This window comes from Euprymna scolopes, chromosome 16 (assembly GCF_053919585.1).
Source record: "Euprymna scolopes isolate OS-2025 chromosome 16, ASM5391958v1, whole genome shotgun sequence".
Taxonomy (NCBI): Eukaryota; Metazoa; Mollusca; class Cephalopoda; order Sepiida; family Sepiolidae; genus Euprymna; species Euprymna scolopes.
In genome coordinates this window covers 17,194,215-17,209,837 of record NC_136497.1, presented here as the reverse complement: position 1 = coordinate 17,209,837, position 15,623 = coordinate 17,194,215, and the positions used below count along the sequence as shown (strand labels likewise).

General features: G+C 32.9%; 1 protein-coding gene across 4 annotated transcripts in view; it reads left to right on the top strand.

Moving 5' to 3' along the window:
* Nucleotides 1-15,623, top strand: part of LOC145295859 (uncharacterized) — a 790,170-nt gene that overhangs the window by 681,309 nt on the left and 93,238 nt on the right. For all 4 annotated transcript variants that reach the window (XM_080141589.1, XM_080141592.1, XM_080141590.1 and 1 more), the window contains one exon: nt 12,435-12,985. In XM_080141589.1, coding sequence (XP_079997715.1) covers nt 12,435-12,985 — 551 coding nt within the window. The remainder of the gene's footprint in view (nt 1-12,434; nt 12,986-15,623) is intronic.

Genomic DNA, 15,623 nt, shown 5'->3' with positions numbered 1-15,623 from the left:
TTATCTTCCATATCATCTTTAGCTCCCTGGCCAGTTCTGTGTATTTGCTTGACTATTTCCTTGACCTTCACTCTGTGACAGAAAAATCTAAAATCTGGCAAGACTTTTCCTTCTTGTTAACTATCATCCGGTCTTCTTACTTAGATGAGTTTATCTGTTTGTATACTCTGACTTTCCTTTTCAAGCACTGCTACCGGTTTGTCTCTGTTTTCAAGGTGCTGTTGTTGGCATAATTCACAGTGGACCGCTTTCCCCACTTGATCATGTCTATTTTTATATTCTATTTGGGCTAGTTTGCTACATTCGCTTATTATATAGTTATTTTTCGTCTCTTTGTCCACAGAGTTTGCATTTACTGTGTTCTTGTATCTTGTCGATCCTTGCTTTGATGTGTTTTTTTTTTCTGATAGCGTTATCTTGTACCGATGTTATGCTGGATTAAGTTTCTCTATTTAGGTTTCATTTTTGTAGTCATGTCCAAGTGTTTTCGTTAGTCTTAGCTTTTGTCATATTTATGACTCGCCCGTGTAGCTGTTTGTTTTCCCATTTTTCTTTTCTGTTCTTATCCCTTCTCACTTTTTCAGTCTTCATTCTTTCAGTGGATCTCGCTATGATAGTTATTATCTCGGTATTCAGCATTATGTATTTTTCTAATTCTTTTTTCGTATCATTTATATAGACTTCTATACAAACCTGTCCTCCTCCTCCTCCGTCTTTTCTTTCATGTAGAGTCAGTATCATCCTTAAGGTGTAGTGCATTGTGCATAGTCATAAGTTTCCAGGTCTTCTTGTCCAGTTGCATCAGTTCTTCTTTGCTCCACATAATAAATGCTTCAGAGTGACACTGTCCATGTTTATTAGGTTTCTACTATATAGTTTGATTTCGAGAAGCTTACTTGCCCTTCTTAGGTATTCCGTTCAAACTTCTCTTTTATTTCTGTTACTTGAACGGTGACTGCTTCAAGGACCCCCATATAACTTTCATGCTCACCTAGTGGCATCATCTCTGTTTTATTGAGTAGTTCCATACTTTCTACTGCCCCAGTTGTCCGCTTCTCATGATTAGCATTGCACACTTTTCCAAACTGAATTCCATTTGGATGTCCTGACTGAAGATTCTGGTTGCATTTATTAGCAACTCTAGTTCCTCCTTGGTCTTTTCAAATAGTGTCAAGTCGTCCATGTACATAAGGTTGTTCATTCTATCATCTGTATTAGTGAACTTGTATCCAGTTTGGCACTCCCTAAGTATGTTATTGTTACAATATTTTTGGATTATAATGGGGGTATGATCCCGCATAATCGGGAGATTCTATTTATAAACGATGCTGCTAGGAACTGACGAATCGAATTATTTCACGTTCTGCTACCAACCAATCAGAAACAAGAATTGCTCCATAAATATTAAACCTTTCTGTAGGAACTTCGCATATGTTTTCTCCGTCTCAACACGGGAAGAATCTTTTGCTCTGTGGATTCCAACTCGAGAACTGTCTACTGCAAATCAGTCACCTCTCGGGACTTGTTTAGAACAACGAACTATTGGAAACTGTTCTGAAATTAAACATGGCTTACACTTCTAGACAAGGGACATCATGGCTATGATGAATAATAGTGGTGATAGGAATCACCTTGGAAGATACCTGTTTGTATTTTACTCTCAGATATGTAATGCCCAAAGTTCAAGTATTTATGTTCTCATTGCATTTTCAATCAAATTTATAATCTTGTCTGATATTTTGTACAATCTCTGTCACTCTATTACTAATGTCTGATGGATTTCTTGTAGTTAATTCATGCCATGGCTATGTTCTTTTTTTCTACGTTTTACTTCCTGCCAGATCTCATGGTCTATGTATAGTAGGTCATGTATACCCCTTTTCCCCTTTTTTGGCAACCTTACTGTTTCTCGGAAAATAATTATGATTATGAAGGAAGTGGTAAATTTGTTTCCTTAGATGTGCTGTTAGTGTTTTCCACATGGTAGGAAAACATGTTATAAGTCTGTACTAGCTGGGGACGGTTCTTTTTGTTGTGTCTTTTTACAAAAGTGCGGTCATGCATCCTGGCACGTGCGCTTCATCGATGCATCTTTGCAGGTTCTGAGTAAGTCTTTTATATAGTAATATGAATTTTTCAACCAGTACGTGTGTATTCCGTCGTGACCTGGTGCTCTCCAGTTAGCCATTTTTCGTAAGGTTGTCTTTAGGGTTTCGTTGTTGATTTCATTATCTGTCCCTTCTTCAGTTTTCTGTAATTCTTTCTTTCATGTCGTTCAATCATTCGGCATTTCTATTACGATCTTATTGCTCTTCCCATATCTTACGCCAGTGGCGTTTTGTTTTTCTTGTTTTTTCTATCAGGTGTGGCCGTTCTATTTTTGTTTTTCCGACTTTTACATTCTGGTAGAATTGGCGTTCATTAAATTCAAAGGTTCTGTTTCAATTGCCCTTCAGGTATCATCCTAATCTCCCTTCTTTTGCTGCTATTTTTTGTTTCAGTTCTTTTCTAATTTTATTCTGTCTCTCCATTATCCTTGTTCATTCGCTTTTATTTTGTTTATCGCTTCTTCTTGGAGTTTGTTGATTTGGATTTCCAACCTGGATTCTCATGCAGGTTTTGTTAGTCCATTTTCCTTCCCAATTTTCCTTTCTGCTTTCAACTTTATACTTGTCTTGGCCACTGCATAAACTAAATTGTTTAGTAATAATGTAAATTGATATCACTCTTTAAAAGAATGATCTTTATAATGTAAAGCATCTGTTTTCAAAGATCTGGTACATTGACTTAAAAATGTATTATCTCCAAATAATAATAACGATTGGGAAATGGAAACATTTGTTCTTTCATTTTGAATAGAACAATCGAAACTTAACTTCTAGGAGATAATATTGCTTGATTATTATATTTTTACATGAATTAAAATCATACGATATCTAAAAACATTTAAAATTTTTTACGAAAAAGGTCCAGATATCTATGAAAAATAATGGTTTCTTTATATCTTAGTAAAACAGAATTCAATAAAGTTTTTCAAATGGAAAAGAAATATTTCCTGAAAGTTTAATGAATAAAAATGTTCAAATGAAACAAAGTTGCATTAAATTATATCCAATGAACATTTGAAAGATTGGAAAAACCTATGTAAAGTATTTAGAAAGATTGATAAAAACCTATTTTAAACATTCTGAAAGATTTTCAAAACCTATTTTAAGCGTTTCGAAATATTGGAGAAAAAAAAACAATTTTAAAAGTTTGAAAAGATTGGCAAAACCTATTTAAAACATTTCGAAAGATTAGCAAAGCCTATTTTAAACATTTCGACAGATTGGCAAAGCCTATTTCAAACATTGCGAAAGATTGGAAACACCTATTTTAAACATTTTGAAAGATTGGCAAAACCTATTTAAAACATTCCAAAAAGTTGACGAAACCTATTTTTAACATTTCAAAAGATTGGCAAAACCTATTTAAAATATATTGAAAGATTGTCTAATCCGATTTTAAACATTTCGAAAGATGTCAAAACCCTATTTTAAACATTTCAAAAGATTGGCAAAACCTATTTTAAACATTTCAGAATATTGGCCAAACGTCTTTTTGACATTACGAAAGATTGTCGAAACCTATTGAAACATTTCGAAAGATTGGCAAAGCCTATTTAAAAACATTGCGAAAGATTGGAAACACCTATTTTAAACATTTTGAAGTATTGGCAAAACCTATTTAAAACATTCCGAAAAGTTGGCAAAACCTATTTTAAACATTTTGAAAGATTTGCAAAACCTATTTAAAATATATTAAAAGATTGGCTAACCCCATTTTAAACATTTTGAAAGATGTGAAAAAAATGTTATGATTTTCTTCAAATGGATATTTTCATCCTACTTCTGTTAAATATTGTTTCAATTCTAACCAATGAATATTCATAAAAGTTGAACTAAACATATTTTCTCTTTTTATTAATACGCGTGTTAATCATAGTCTAGAATATTGATATCTAAAAGTGAAAAAATAATTGAATGACGTTTCATGAACATTTTAAAATGTATGAAATCATAAGCTTTGCTTTATATTCCAATGACAAAGATTTTTTGAATAAAAAAGTATTTGTCTAATATTATGAGGTAAAGATTTTCCAATGCAGAAATTGTTTTCTTTGCTTTGAATTTCAATCTATAAATATTTGAAAATGTAGGAGATTCCCCCCTTATACCTCACTATATACAGACTTTAAAATGTCATAAAAAACTTTTTTTTTTACATTTAAAGAGATATTTAAAAATGGGTCAAATAACGTATTTAACTTTCCATCCACAATTTGTTTTAATGCTGGAGAAATGTGCTTTTTTTTCAGATAAAGGATGATTCCTACATTTAAGGAAATATTATTTTCTTCAATGTACATTTCTATTCATATGTGCAATTTTAATGTTTTGAATTTCTCTTTAAAATTTTAATTATTAACTACAGATAAATAAAAGAAAAGTGTCTCTTTCTGTACACTTTTGACAATGCAATATTTTAAGTAGAAAATAAATATTTTTTCTTTCCAAATGCCAATAAATTTTTTGGAGTGTAAATTGACGATTATTTAAAAACGAAAAAGTGTTTTTCTAGAAATCTTAATGAATAAAAAGTGTACATTTAATGTTTTTTTACTTTAAATCCTGGAGCTTAATCCAATGAAGATTTCCAAATGGAAAACAATATATTCCTTACATTTAAAACAATTGTACTGCTGCAATAAAATGTTGTTGTTGTTTTTTTTTTTTAATTTAGTCAGGAAAGAGATTTAGAAAGTGCCTTCCTATCAATTATATTCTTAGTGTAAGTTTTCTCTTTTTTTCTTGGCTGTTAGTTTTCATGACTTTAACTCATATATCAAATGAAAATGCAACATATAGTTGGAGAATCGGTCTGGTTTGGTCTTCTGTAATTGGAGTTTAGTTATTATTATTAGTTATTATTATTAGTTATTATTATGATCGGATTTCAATTCATGGAATGTTGGAACGTAGATTCCTGATCTTGAAGAAGCACACATAGTAGTGGGGGAGGGGTCTACGTTTGAATTATGGGTTTAATTGTGTATTAGTTCTGGAGACGATTTATGGTAGAATTTTAGGATTTGTGGAATAGGTTGATATACTTGATTAAAGCAGGGCAGAGAGAGAAAGGGAGAAAAAGAAGTGAAGAAATGTTTATTTTTTGTAGACTATGATAATATAAAGCCGTAACAACTACCCACTAATATGGCATCGAGAAGTCCCACCAGAAGCTACTGTATGGTTCAGAAGGACGGCCTTCTGAGTGGTTAGTCCAAGGTTAAGGTCCTTGTTTATCAGGTGGATAACGTCAGCCCAGTAAAGCGTTTATCTCTAGCACCCTTATTAGTGATATGGCTAGAAGGATAAAAGTAAAAACAGAAAATTTCCGACCTCGCAGGAGACTACTCACGCAAAAATACTCACCTAAATGTATGCATTTTGTTTATTATTTGATTTTATAGTATTCCTTACCTAAACAGGAGTACAGTTATATCCCTTATAGATGTATTTAAATGAATATTTAATACTCTGCACAGATGAACAGATTTCAACATTGGCATGGGTGCTGTACGTTTTTTGGCAAGGAAACATTGAAAGGTACAACATAGCTATTATCTACAAGTTTTTATTCCGACTTCTACAGTAAGTCCATTTTTATGTCTCCTGTATTCTGGATATCCATTCATAGTCACAGAGGTTTTATTTCTGAACTCTTTTGGGTAATGTTTTAGGAACACACCATCATTCATTCGGGGTTTTAGTGTAACAAGGTCTATGAATCATAAATTTCTTAACCAGATTATGTAAAACTGAGTCATCGTTTATATCAGGAATTTCAGCATTAACTAATTTATCGATATCACTTTTGTTCCTCGGTTTATCCTCATTTCTTAAAAGTACCAATATGTGGCAGACCTCTTCTGGAATTCTACAACATAGACGTATGCCACTAGAATATCAAAAATATTTTTGTACTTTATATCACCCAAGAGTTCTTTCAGTTGCCGCTGTACACTATGGCAATTAAGTCAGATTTATTGTCGAAGGTTTCATTTTTATATAAATTGTTTATGATTTAGGGTTACATGAAGATGTCAGGTTTGCATATTTTGCTATTATTAACATTGCATCATTAAAGTTTGGGTGCATATTGCGAGGACTACTAGTGAATGAGGAGGGAAGTATCACCGGCACTCCTGGTTGGATGCCCTAATCTATTCTTCTATTTAAATAGTCTATCAATCCATTATAATGCTCCACACATGATTGGGATAGTTTATTCCGGAGATATTGCGACCTGCGACCCTCAACAGTAGGCACATAATCCATTCATTTGACCGATATCAAATACTTCTACCACAGTGTCAGAATTACTATTCAGCCTAGGAATAAGTCGTATTTGTTGCATCAATTGACATATTTAATTCTCTCTCTCTCTCTCTCTCTCTCTCTCTCTCCATTGCACTCCGTTATGTTTTGAAATCTTCATTGTGCTTGTTTTAAATATGCATCACGTCTCTATTCAGCCATGTTACTTCTTCTCATTTGACTTCGCTGTCTTTCCCTTTCTCTGATCTGTTCTCTTTGTTCTTCCCTCATCCTTTGCCTGTAAGTTCACATATTTGCACGGATTTTTTTTTTCATTATTTGATCCATAATAATGTTTCGGAAAAAGAGATGCTATTTTAGAGAATATAGTGAATAAATTTCTCAAAGTAAATACAATATAATAATGTTATTTTGTGCAATCTGTTTCGGTTAATCAACAACATTTTTTTTTAGTTCGTGTGCACTATTTAAATAAAATACATAAATTCAATGCGAGAAATAAATTATTTTTTCATTTGGATAATGTTTGTGGTAATATCAACTGGAATATATATATATATATATATATATATATATATATATATATATATATATATATATATATATATATAAATGTTTCGCGGTTAAATTTTAAATTCGGAAAAAACAACATATAGATACATATATTCGAATTACGAATTTATTGTTTGACAGAAGGAATATATAGAAGATGTTATTTTAATTTCCTTAATCCATGGAGGAAATGAAATGCGCTTAGCAAAATGTTCAGCTGCGAATGAACGCTAATTTTGCTTTTCAGCACAATTATTGAAAATAGTTTTTTGAGTGGTTGTGGATAATTATATGGAAAAATTATACGAAAAGAGAAGTTAATAAAACCTGGGTAGAAATTGGCGGCGGCTAATTCTATCAGTGTCTTATCTCGCTTATATATCTATATCTGTATATAAAAGTGAACTTAATAACTTGATTTGAGCCCGAAACAATAAATGTTAAGGAGTCATAATAGGGGTCAAAGTTAAAAAAATTGACCGTTTTTTTTTTGCTCAACATACACCTCCAAACACCCGGGCAACGCCCGGCTGAAATGCTAGTCTATATATCTATTAAAGTGAACGTGTCTGTGTATCTGTGTGTGTGTGTACTTTTCCCTATGCAATAACTCTCTCAATTTTAAGTCTACAGGCTCGAAATTTGATATAGAGGGTAATGAGATTTGGGAAAATCTTTGTGATCGGTTTTCGGCCAAAGATTTGGCTGGGGGTCAAAGTTCAACAATTTGACCTTTGAGAATTCTGCCAAACTCCTCTGACAATTTTGGGTCTAAACACTTGAAATTTTAGATATAGGTTCCTTGGACATGGATCTAACTTAACTTGATTTGAGCCCAAAACAATAAATGTTAAGTGGGCATAATAGGGGTCAAATTTTAAAAAAATTGACATCTGCGGTCTCTACCAAATTACGCAGACAATGTCTAGTCTAAACATTTGAGATTTTACATTGTATTACAGTGTATTCAGAAATAGGGCAAGCTTTTTAATCGGTTTGAGTCGAAAATATTTAGTTACCAATATATAAATGTATGTATGTATGCATGTTTGCATGCCTGCCTAAAACTTTCGAAAGAGGCGACGGATTTTCACAAGATCAATATCGTTTTGAAGTTCGACCTTTCAGACGACAAATATTGAGAAATTGGCTAAAAGCATTAATATCTTCGCCCTCAACTGGGCACTTTTCAACAGGGGGGGTAACTTTTTTTGCCGATAATTTTTAAGTCATCCTCTCCTTTCGATTGTCTAGCCTTACTTTAAACCTACGTCACTTCCGGTTTGTCGGTGGTCGTAACAGAAAAGACGTCACGTTTTTTCCCGTTCTTTTCCTCCTTGTGGTACGTGTTCGAGCCTGCATTCCTACTACCACTTCTTTTTTTTTTTTTTTGCTCAACGTACACGGGCTGAAATGCTAGTATATCTATAAAAGTGAACGTGTCTGTCTGTCTGTCTGTGTGTATGTGTACATTTCCCTACGCAATAACTCTCTCAATTTTAAGTCTACAGACTCGAAATTTGATATACAAGGTACTGGGATTTCGGAAAATCTTTGTAATCGGTGTTCGGCCAGACATTTGGCTGTTTAGGGGCCAAAGTTCAACGATTTGACCTTTGAGAACTCTGCCAAACTCCTCCGACAATTTTGGGTAAACAATTGAAATTTTAGATATAGGTTCCTTGGACATGGATCTAACTTAATAACTTGAGTTGAGCCCAAAACAATAAATGTTAAGGGGTCATAGTAGGGGTCAAAATTAATTTAAAAAAATGACCTCTTGGTCTCTACCAAATTACCCAGACAATTCCTGGTCTCAACATTTGAAATTTTACATAAAGGGTATTCAGAGATAGGGCGAGCTATCAACATATGGGTCGAAAATTTGAGCTATCAATATATAAATGCCTTTATGTATGTTTGCATGTCTGCGTAACACTTTCGACGGAGGCGACGGATTTTCACAAGATCAGTATCGTTTGAAGCTCGACTTTTCAGACGAAAATTGGCTAAAAGCATTAATTTCTTCACCCTTAACTGGGTACTTTTCTACAGGGAGGGGCCGCTTTTTTCGCCGATATTTTCGAGAGTCATCCCCCTCTTTTTGATTGTCTAACCTTAATTAACACCTACGCCACTCCCAGTTTGATGGTGGTCGTAACAGAAAAGATGTCACGTTTTTCCCCGTTCTTTTCCTCCTTCGCGGTACGGGTTCGAGCCTGCCTTCCTACTACACTTTTTTTTTTGCTAAACCTACACTTCCAAACACCCGAGCAACGCCGGGCTGAAATGCTAATATCTATAAAAGTGAAAGTGTATGTGTGCGTATGTGTGTGTGTGCGTATGTGTGTGTATGTGTGTGTGTCTCTCTGTGTACATTTCCCTACACAATATCTCTGTCAATTTTCAGTCTACAGACTCGAAATTTGATAAACAAGATAGTGAGATTTGGGAAAATCTTAGTAATTCGTTTTTTGGCCAGAAATTTGGCTGTTAAGGGGTCAAACTTCAACCTTTGAAAATTCTACCAAACTCCTCTGCCAATTTTGGGTATAAAGACTTGAAATTTTAGATATAGGTTCCTATGTCATTAACCTAATTTAATAACTTGATTTGATCCCGAAACAATAAATGTTAAGAGGTCATAACAGGAGTCAAAGTTTAAAAAATTAACCTCTTTTTTCTTTTTTTTTCTCAACATACACGTCCAAACACCCGGGCAACGCCTGGCTGAAATGCTAGTATACATATATATATATATATATATATATATATATATATATATATATATATATATATAATCAATTTAGCAAAATAATTTCTGAATTACATTTTGAACAATGAATTGACATATGTCAATTCACTTGCAATTTACAGTACATTCAGTATTTTTGAGACCACACAATAAACAAAGCTTGATTTAATTCTATTCTCAACATATAAGTAAACCTTGTGAGATTGTCCAAAATTGTAAATTAAAACAAACATTTGGAAGTCATTGTTTAAAAATCCTGTTTGTGAATAAAACAACTTAAATATATAAATCTAAGCCAACACGACGTATGTGTACTTGAATATTTATATAGTTCTAATGTCTAACTTCGCTGGTTAAACATAAATTTAAAATAATAATTCATAAATCAACAATTATGTGAAATCGTGAAACCCTCCAAATGTTTGTTTAGAATTTTGATTAAAAAACATTCGTATTCAAAAAAAGATTAAAAAAAAAAAATAACCGAATTAAATAAATTGATTTGACTTTTAAAAAAAGAGTTTCCTTTTCAATGAAAATATTTTAAACTTCACAAACATGCAAGCACATAACAATATTGTGAACTTACTATTTTAGTATACATGTATTTTTTATAAGGTTTGGACGCGATCAGAATGTTTAGTTTTATCGCTTTAAAATGATCGCTTAAAAATGATCGCTTAAAAATTAGGTGTAAAAATGACTTCTTATGCAGTGTCGTCTGTTTTAATGAATTTTAATTTTACAATTTGAAACCTATTCACTCCTCCCACTTCATTTATCTTATGAAGGTAAATATTTATATGGTGTAACCAATGATTATCTAATGTATTAACTGAAATTAAGGTCACACAATAAACAAATAACAATTTCAATTCTTTATGTTTATTTATCATATAACCTTTTTTAGGATTTATTTAATTTGGGGGGTCTAATCATCTGCTTTACCCCCCACAAAAAAGTCAGTTGTAAAATCACCGTTTTTTTACTTTAGTAATCAAGTAAAAAACTGGAATTTGTACTTAATGAAATAATTCAAAATCATAAATAGATGTGTGTGTTAGTTTAATTATTTTGACTGTGCAATAATCCATATCACTACAAAATAAGTAAAAAAATAAAACAAAAACAAAGTCCATTACAACGAATTTTTTTTAAGTATTCTTTCAAATTTGGACGTTTTCATGAGATTTTTTCTTAGGTAAGTAATTCAAAATAAGAAAATGATGCATCTAAAATAGATTTTTATTTAGTTTAATTATTTTTTACTCTGAAGTGATTCATATCACTACGAAATAGGTAATAATGACGTTATTTAGAAAGTCATTCTTAACATAGGGAGAGGAGGGTGTTTTGTAACCATTTTGTACTTTTACCTAATAATTTGATAAAATAAATATCGTCAAAATTAAATTTAACTTGTAAAAACTATAAATAATAGCGCAGTAACATAGATGCCCAAACGTCCAAATGATTTTTGTTTTAATTTAATTTTATTTACTGTGCAATACTTTATATCAACTTGAAATAAATTAATCTTAAAAAAACATTAGAAGTAAATATTTATTACGAGCCCATTATTAAGGTCACACAATAAACAAATAAGAATTTAAATGTTTAATTTATATTCATGATATAAGCTTTTATGGGTTTAATTTATTTTGGGTTCTTTTATCTGCTGTACCCCGAGCGTAAAAAAAAGTCGGTTGTAAAATCACCGGGTTTTTTGTTTTGTTTTGTTTCTTTGTAATTAAGTAAAAAATGGGATTTTGTCTTGATTAAATAATCCAAAATAAGAAAAATATTGTTGTGATAATTTATTTGTTTTACTGTTTAATAATTCATATCATTACGAAATAGGTAAAAAAATAAAACAAATAATAATTCTAATTTTTAAAAAGAATTTATTACGTTTATTTAAAATTAACACAATATAATCCTCCTATGAACAATTTGAGTTTTTATATTTTTTATAAGTTTAACGTTAATACGTACATAAAAATTTAATCCAGGAGATTAATACATTTGAACAGAAAGCTAAAACCGCCATGAGTTTTTTCAAGTTTTTATTCGTGAGCAAGATGTATTTTATTCAATCAAGATGCGAGTAGGGTTTTCCTCACCAATCAGGATGTGGCTAGGGTTTTCCTCGTCCAATCAAGATGTGTTGCTATGGTTTTCCTCGTCCAATCAAGATATGGTTAGGGTTTTCCTCGTCCAATCAAGATGTGGGTAGGGTTTACCTCATCCAATCACAATGTGGCTAAATTTTTCCTCATTTAATCACAATGTGCCTAGGGTTTTCCTCGTCCAATCAAGATGTGGCTAGGGTTTACCTCATCCAATCAAGATGTGGCTAGGGTTTACCTCGTCCAGTCAAGATATGGCTAGAGTTTTACTCATCCAATCAAGATGTGGGTAGGGTTTACCTCATCCAATCACAATGTGGCTAGATTTTTCCTCATTTAATCACAATGTGCCTAGGGTTTTCCTCGTCCAATCAAGATGTGGCTAGGGTTTATCTCATCCAATCACAATGTGGCTAGGGTTTTCCTAAGCAGCGACACGATTTTGTATTTTTTATTAATTTTATTAGCCATTTGAAATATTCCACTTTTTTTTAAGGGATGTCAAGATACTAACGGTCGGAGCGAATTAGCGTATTGATATATAGATTGTTGTTGTTATTATTATTATTATTATTATTATTATTATTATTATTATTATTATTTCCGTATCTTTTGCAGGTTTTCCGTTTGGTGATGATTGAACAGAAAGAAGACGTTTGTGTGTCCAAACAAGAATATCTGGAAATTTACCTGAAACTTGATCTTTATTTTTACAAGTTCAGCATGCTTTTCCTCTTGCCGATGACCTTGGCTTGTCTTCTCAATGGAATGGTTGTCTACAAGATGTGTCTGCTGCCTCAGCTGATTGAGAGCGAACACCTCAGCTCGGCCGTGTGGGTCACCCGCATGCACCGGCGAAAGAACAAGACATCCATAATGCTCATCATCGTCTCCTTCACTTACATAGTCACCATGTGTCCGGCGGCGGTCACCTCCTTCTACATTCACATCTCTCTGCGTCGGTACGGCAAAAGCCAGGTGAACTACATCCGGAAGCTGATGCCCATGTTCAACTCGTTCGAAGTGATATCTGAACTTAACTACGCCATCAATTTTTATATCTATATTATGTCGGACAAATCGTACCGTGTCGAGTTGAAAAGAATATTCCGTGGTGAGAAACGAAATTCCTTGTCTGTATCCAGAACCCGCATGGAACAAGTTACCCTGTGAGTGTCAGTGTGACAGGTGACGTTTCATTGTTTTGTGTTTTAAAAGAATAACATCGCAATGTGAGTCGTTTTTACAAGATAATAATATCCGGTTTCTGTGTTCGAGGTCGATAATAAAAAATCACTCCTACTTCAACCAACTAAAATAATTCACCATGATGATACTGCTTAACTCTGTTTTTGTCATATAAGCGCATCAAGAGACTCTTTCTTAGGCTATATATATGTGTGTGTGTGTGTGTGTGTGTATGTGTGTGTGTGTGTGCCTCCCAAACCTTAACATAGTAAAGCAGAGCAGTATATGATTTTGCTCCTGTTGTATTGTGGGGTGTGTATGCATTCGTACCGAATATGCGTATATTATGTATACATACGGACATTCATATGTGTCTCTGTGATGTATGTATAAATATACACATCGTATCGTCGCTTAAATGTACAGTGATGATCATATTTATTGGCACGGTAAAATAAAAGTTAAATTTTGTCTAATAAATTCTAAAAAAGGGATTAAATTAAAGAAAATAACAAAGTATATTATGTATTTTTAACTGGCCTTTCCGATGCAGCAATCGGATTTTAGAAAAAATAAATAACAAAGGAACAACAAACATAATTGCAAAAAAACCCTTGTTCAAAATTATTGGCACGGCTTTGTTTTTCTTTTAGTATCAGTATAATATCAATCAATTTCCGGTTTACGTGCTTTCTGAACTTTTTTATAGCCATATTATGCTTGTTTAACGCTAATTCAGTGAATAATTTTTTTTCAGATAATTTTTAGATAGCGATTTATTTAAACTATTATAAGTGACTAAATTATAATTTTCAATCGCCATGGTTAAAACTAAGGAACACAGCGAAGACGTCAGGAAGCTTGTTGTAGCATGCCATACCAATGGGGAGGGCTATGATAAGATTTCAAAGAAGCTAAACCTTCCCAAATCCACTGTTAGAGCCATAATAAACAAGTTCAAATCACAAGGCCACGTTATGAGTTTAGAGGGTAGAGGGAGAAAAAGGATTCTTTCCCCAAGAGATGAACGGAAAATTGTTCGACAAGTAAAACAAAACCCAAGGATCTCTGTTGGGGAGATTGTTGATGAACAGAGCACATCTGGAGTGAATGTATCTCGACATACAGTTGGTAGAGTTTTGAAGAGAGCTGGTTTAAAAGCATGTCGTCCGAGAAAGACTCCCTTATTGAAGCCTATGCACCTGAAAGCAAGGCTAGCCTTTGCAAAACGTCATATTTATAAAGATGTTGCATTCTGGAAACGTGTTCTATGGACTGACGAAACGAAAATAGAGTTATTTGGCCATAATAAAGTGTCTTATATTTACAGAAAATCTGGCGAAGCTTTCCTGCCTAAGAACACCATACCCACAGTGAAGCACGGTGGAGGCAGTTTGATGTTTTGGGGATCCTTTGCTGCCTCTGGACCAGGGCGACTTGTTAAGGTCACAGGTAGCATAAAAAAGGAAGATTATGTTAAAATATTGGATGAAAACCTGAAAGACTCTGCTAAAGAGCTCTCACTTGGTCGTCGTTGATGGTTCATGCAAGATAATGACCCAAAGCATTCGGCTAAACTGACTAAGAAATGGCTTGAGGACAATCATATTAATGTTTTGGGGTGGCCATCACAAAGCCCAGACCTTAATCCAATTGAAAATTTATGGAGAACATTAAAATTGAGGGTAATGCAAAGGAAGCCTAAGAATCTTATTCAATTGGAGGATTATTGTCAGGAAGAGTGGGCTAAAATTACTACTGAAGAGTGCAACAACTTGGTTGTAAACTATGAAAAGCGACTGAGGAAGGTAATCAAGGCCAAAGGCTATACAATTGATTATTAAATAAATCGTGCCAATAATTTTGAACAAGGGTTTTTTGCAATTATGTTTGTTGTTCCTTTGTTATTTATTTTTTCTAAAATCCGATTGCTGCATCGGAAAGGCCAGTTAAAAATACATAATATACTTTGTTATTTTCTTTAATTTAATCCCTTTTTTAGAATTTATTAGACAAAATTTAACTTTTATTTTACCGTGCCAATAAATATGATCATCACTGTATATACAAACATGTTAATTGAGATGTTTAATTTTTAGCGGCAGTATCATATATTGTGCATACATTGTTCACTAATTCGTTTAATGTACATTAAAGTTGTATGAGTGCGCTGCTCACATATTCTCATAAACAAAAGTCCATTTACCTTCTTTCATTGTTTCTTTCTCTTCGAGCAATGCGAAAGAAAATATTTTCCTCCGAAAGAAAACACCATGGCAATACGTTATATTTTATATAACTTTATTTCTTTAAAGTACCTCGTCTCGCAGTTTGCTAACGTTGCTTTTGATTTTTACATCTTTATAAAAAAAGCCTCCATAGGCGTAAAAGCGACAATCGATCGCTGATGCCCGGTAAACTGACTGCTTTCCCGATTGGAAAACTCTATCACAAAACCGTCTCTTTTAATTACGTCACCCACCAAGGTGAAAAGGTCAATTCTTTTGTTAATTTTTATTGTAAATATTATTTAAACTGTCTTTAAACTAAATTCCAAAGCCTTTTTTATTCTCCAAGCTAAATTTGGTCAATCCTTTTGAGTATTACTCCAAGATCAAT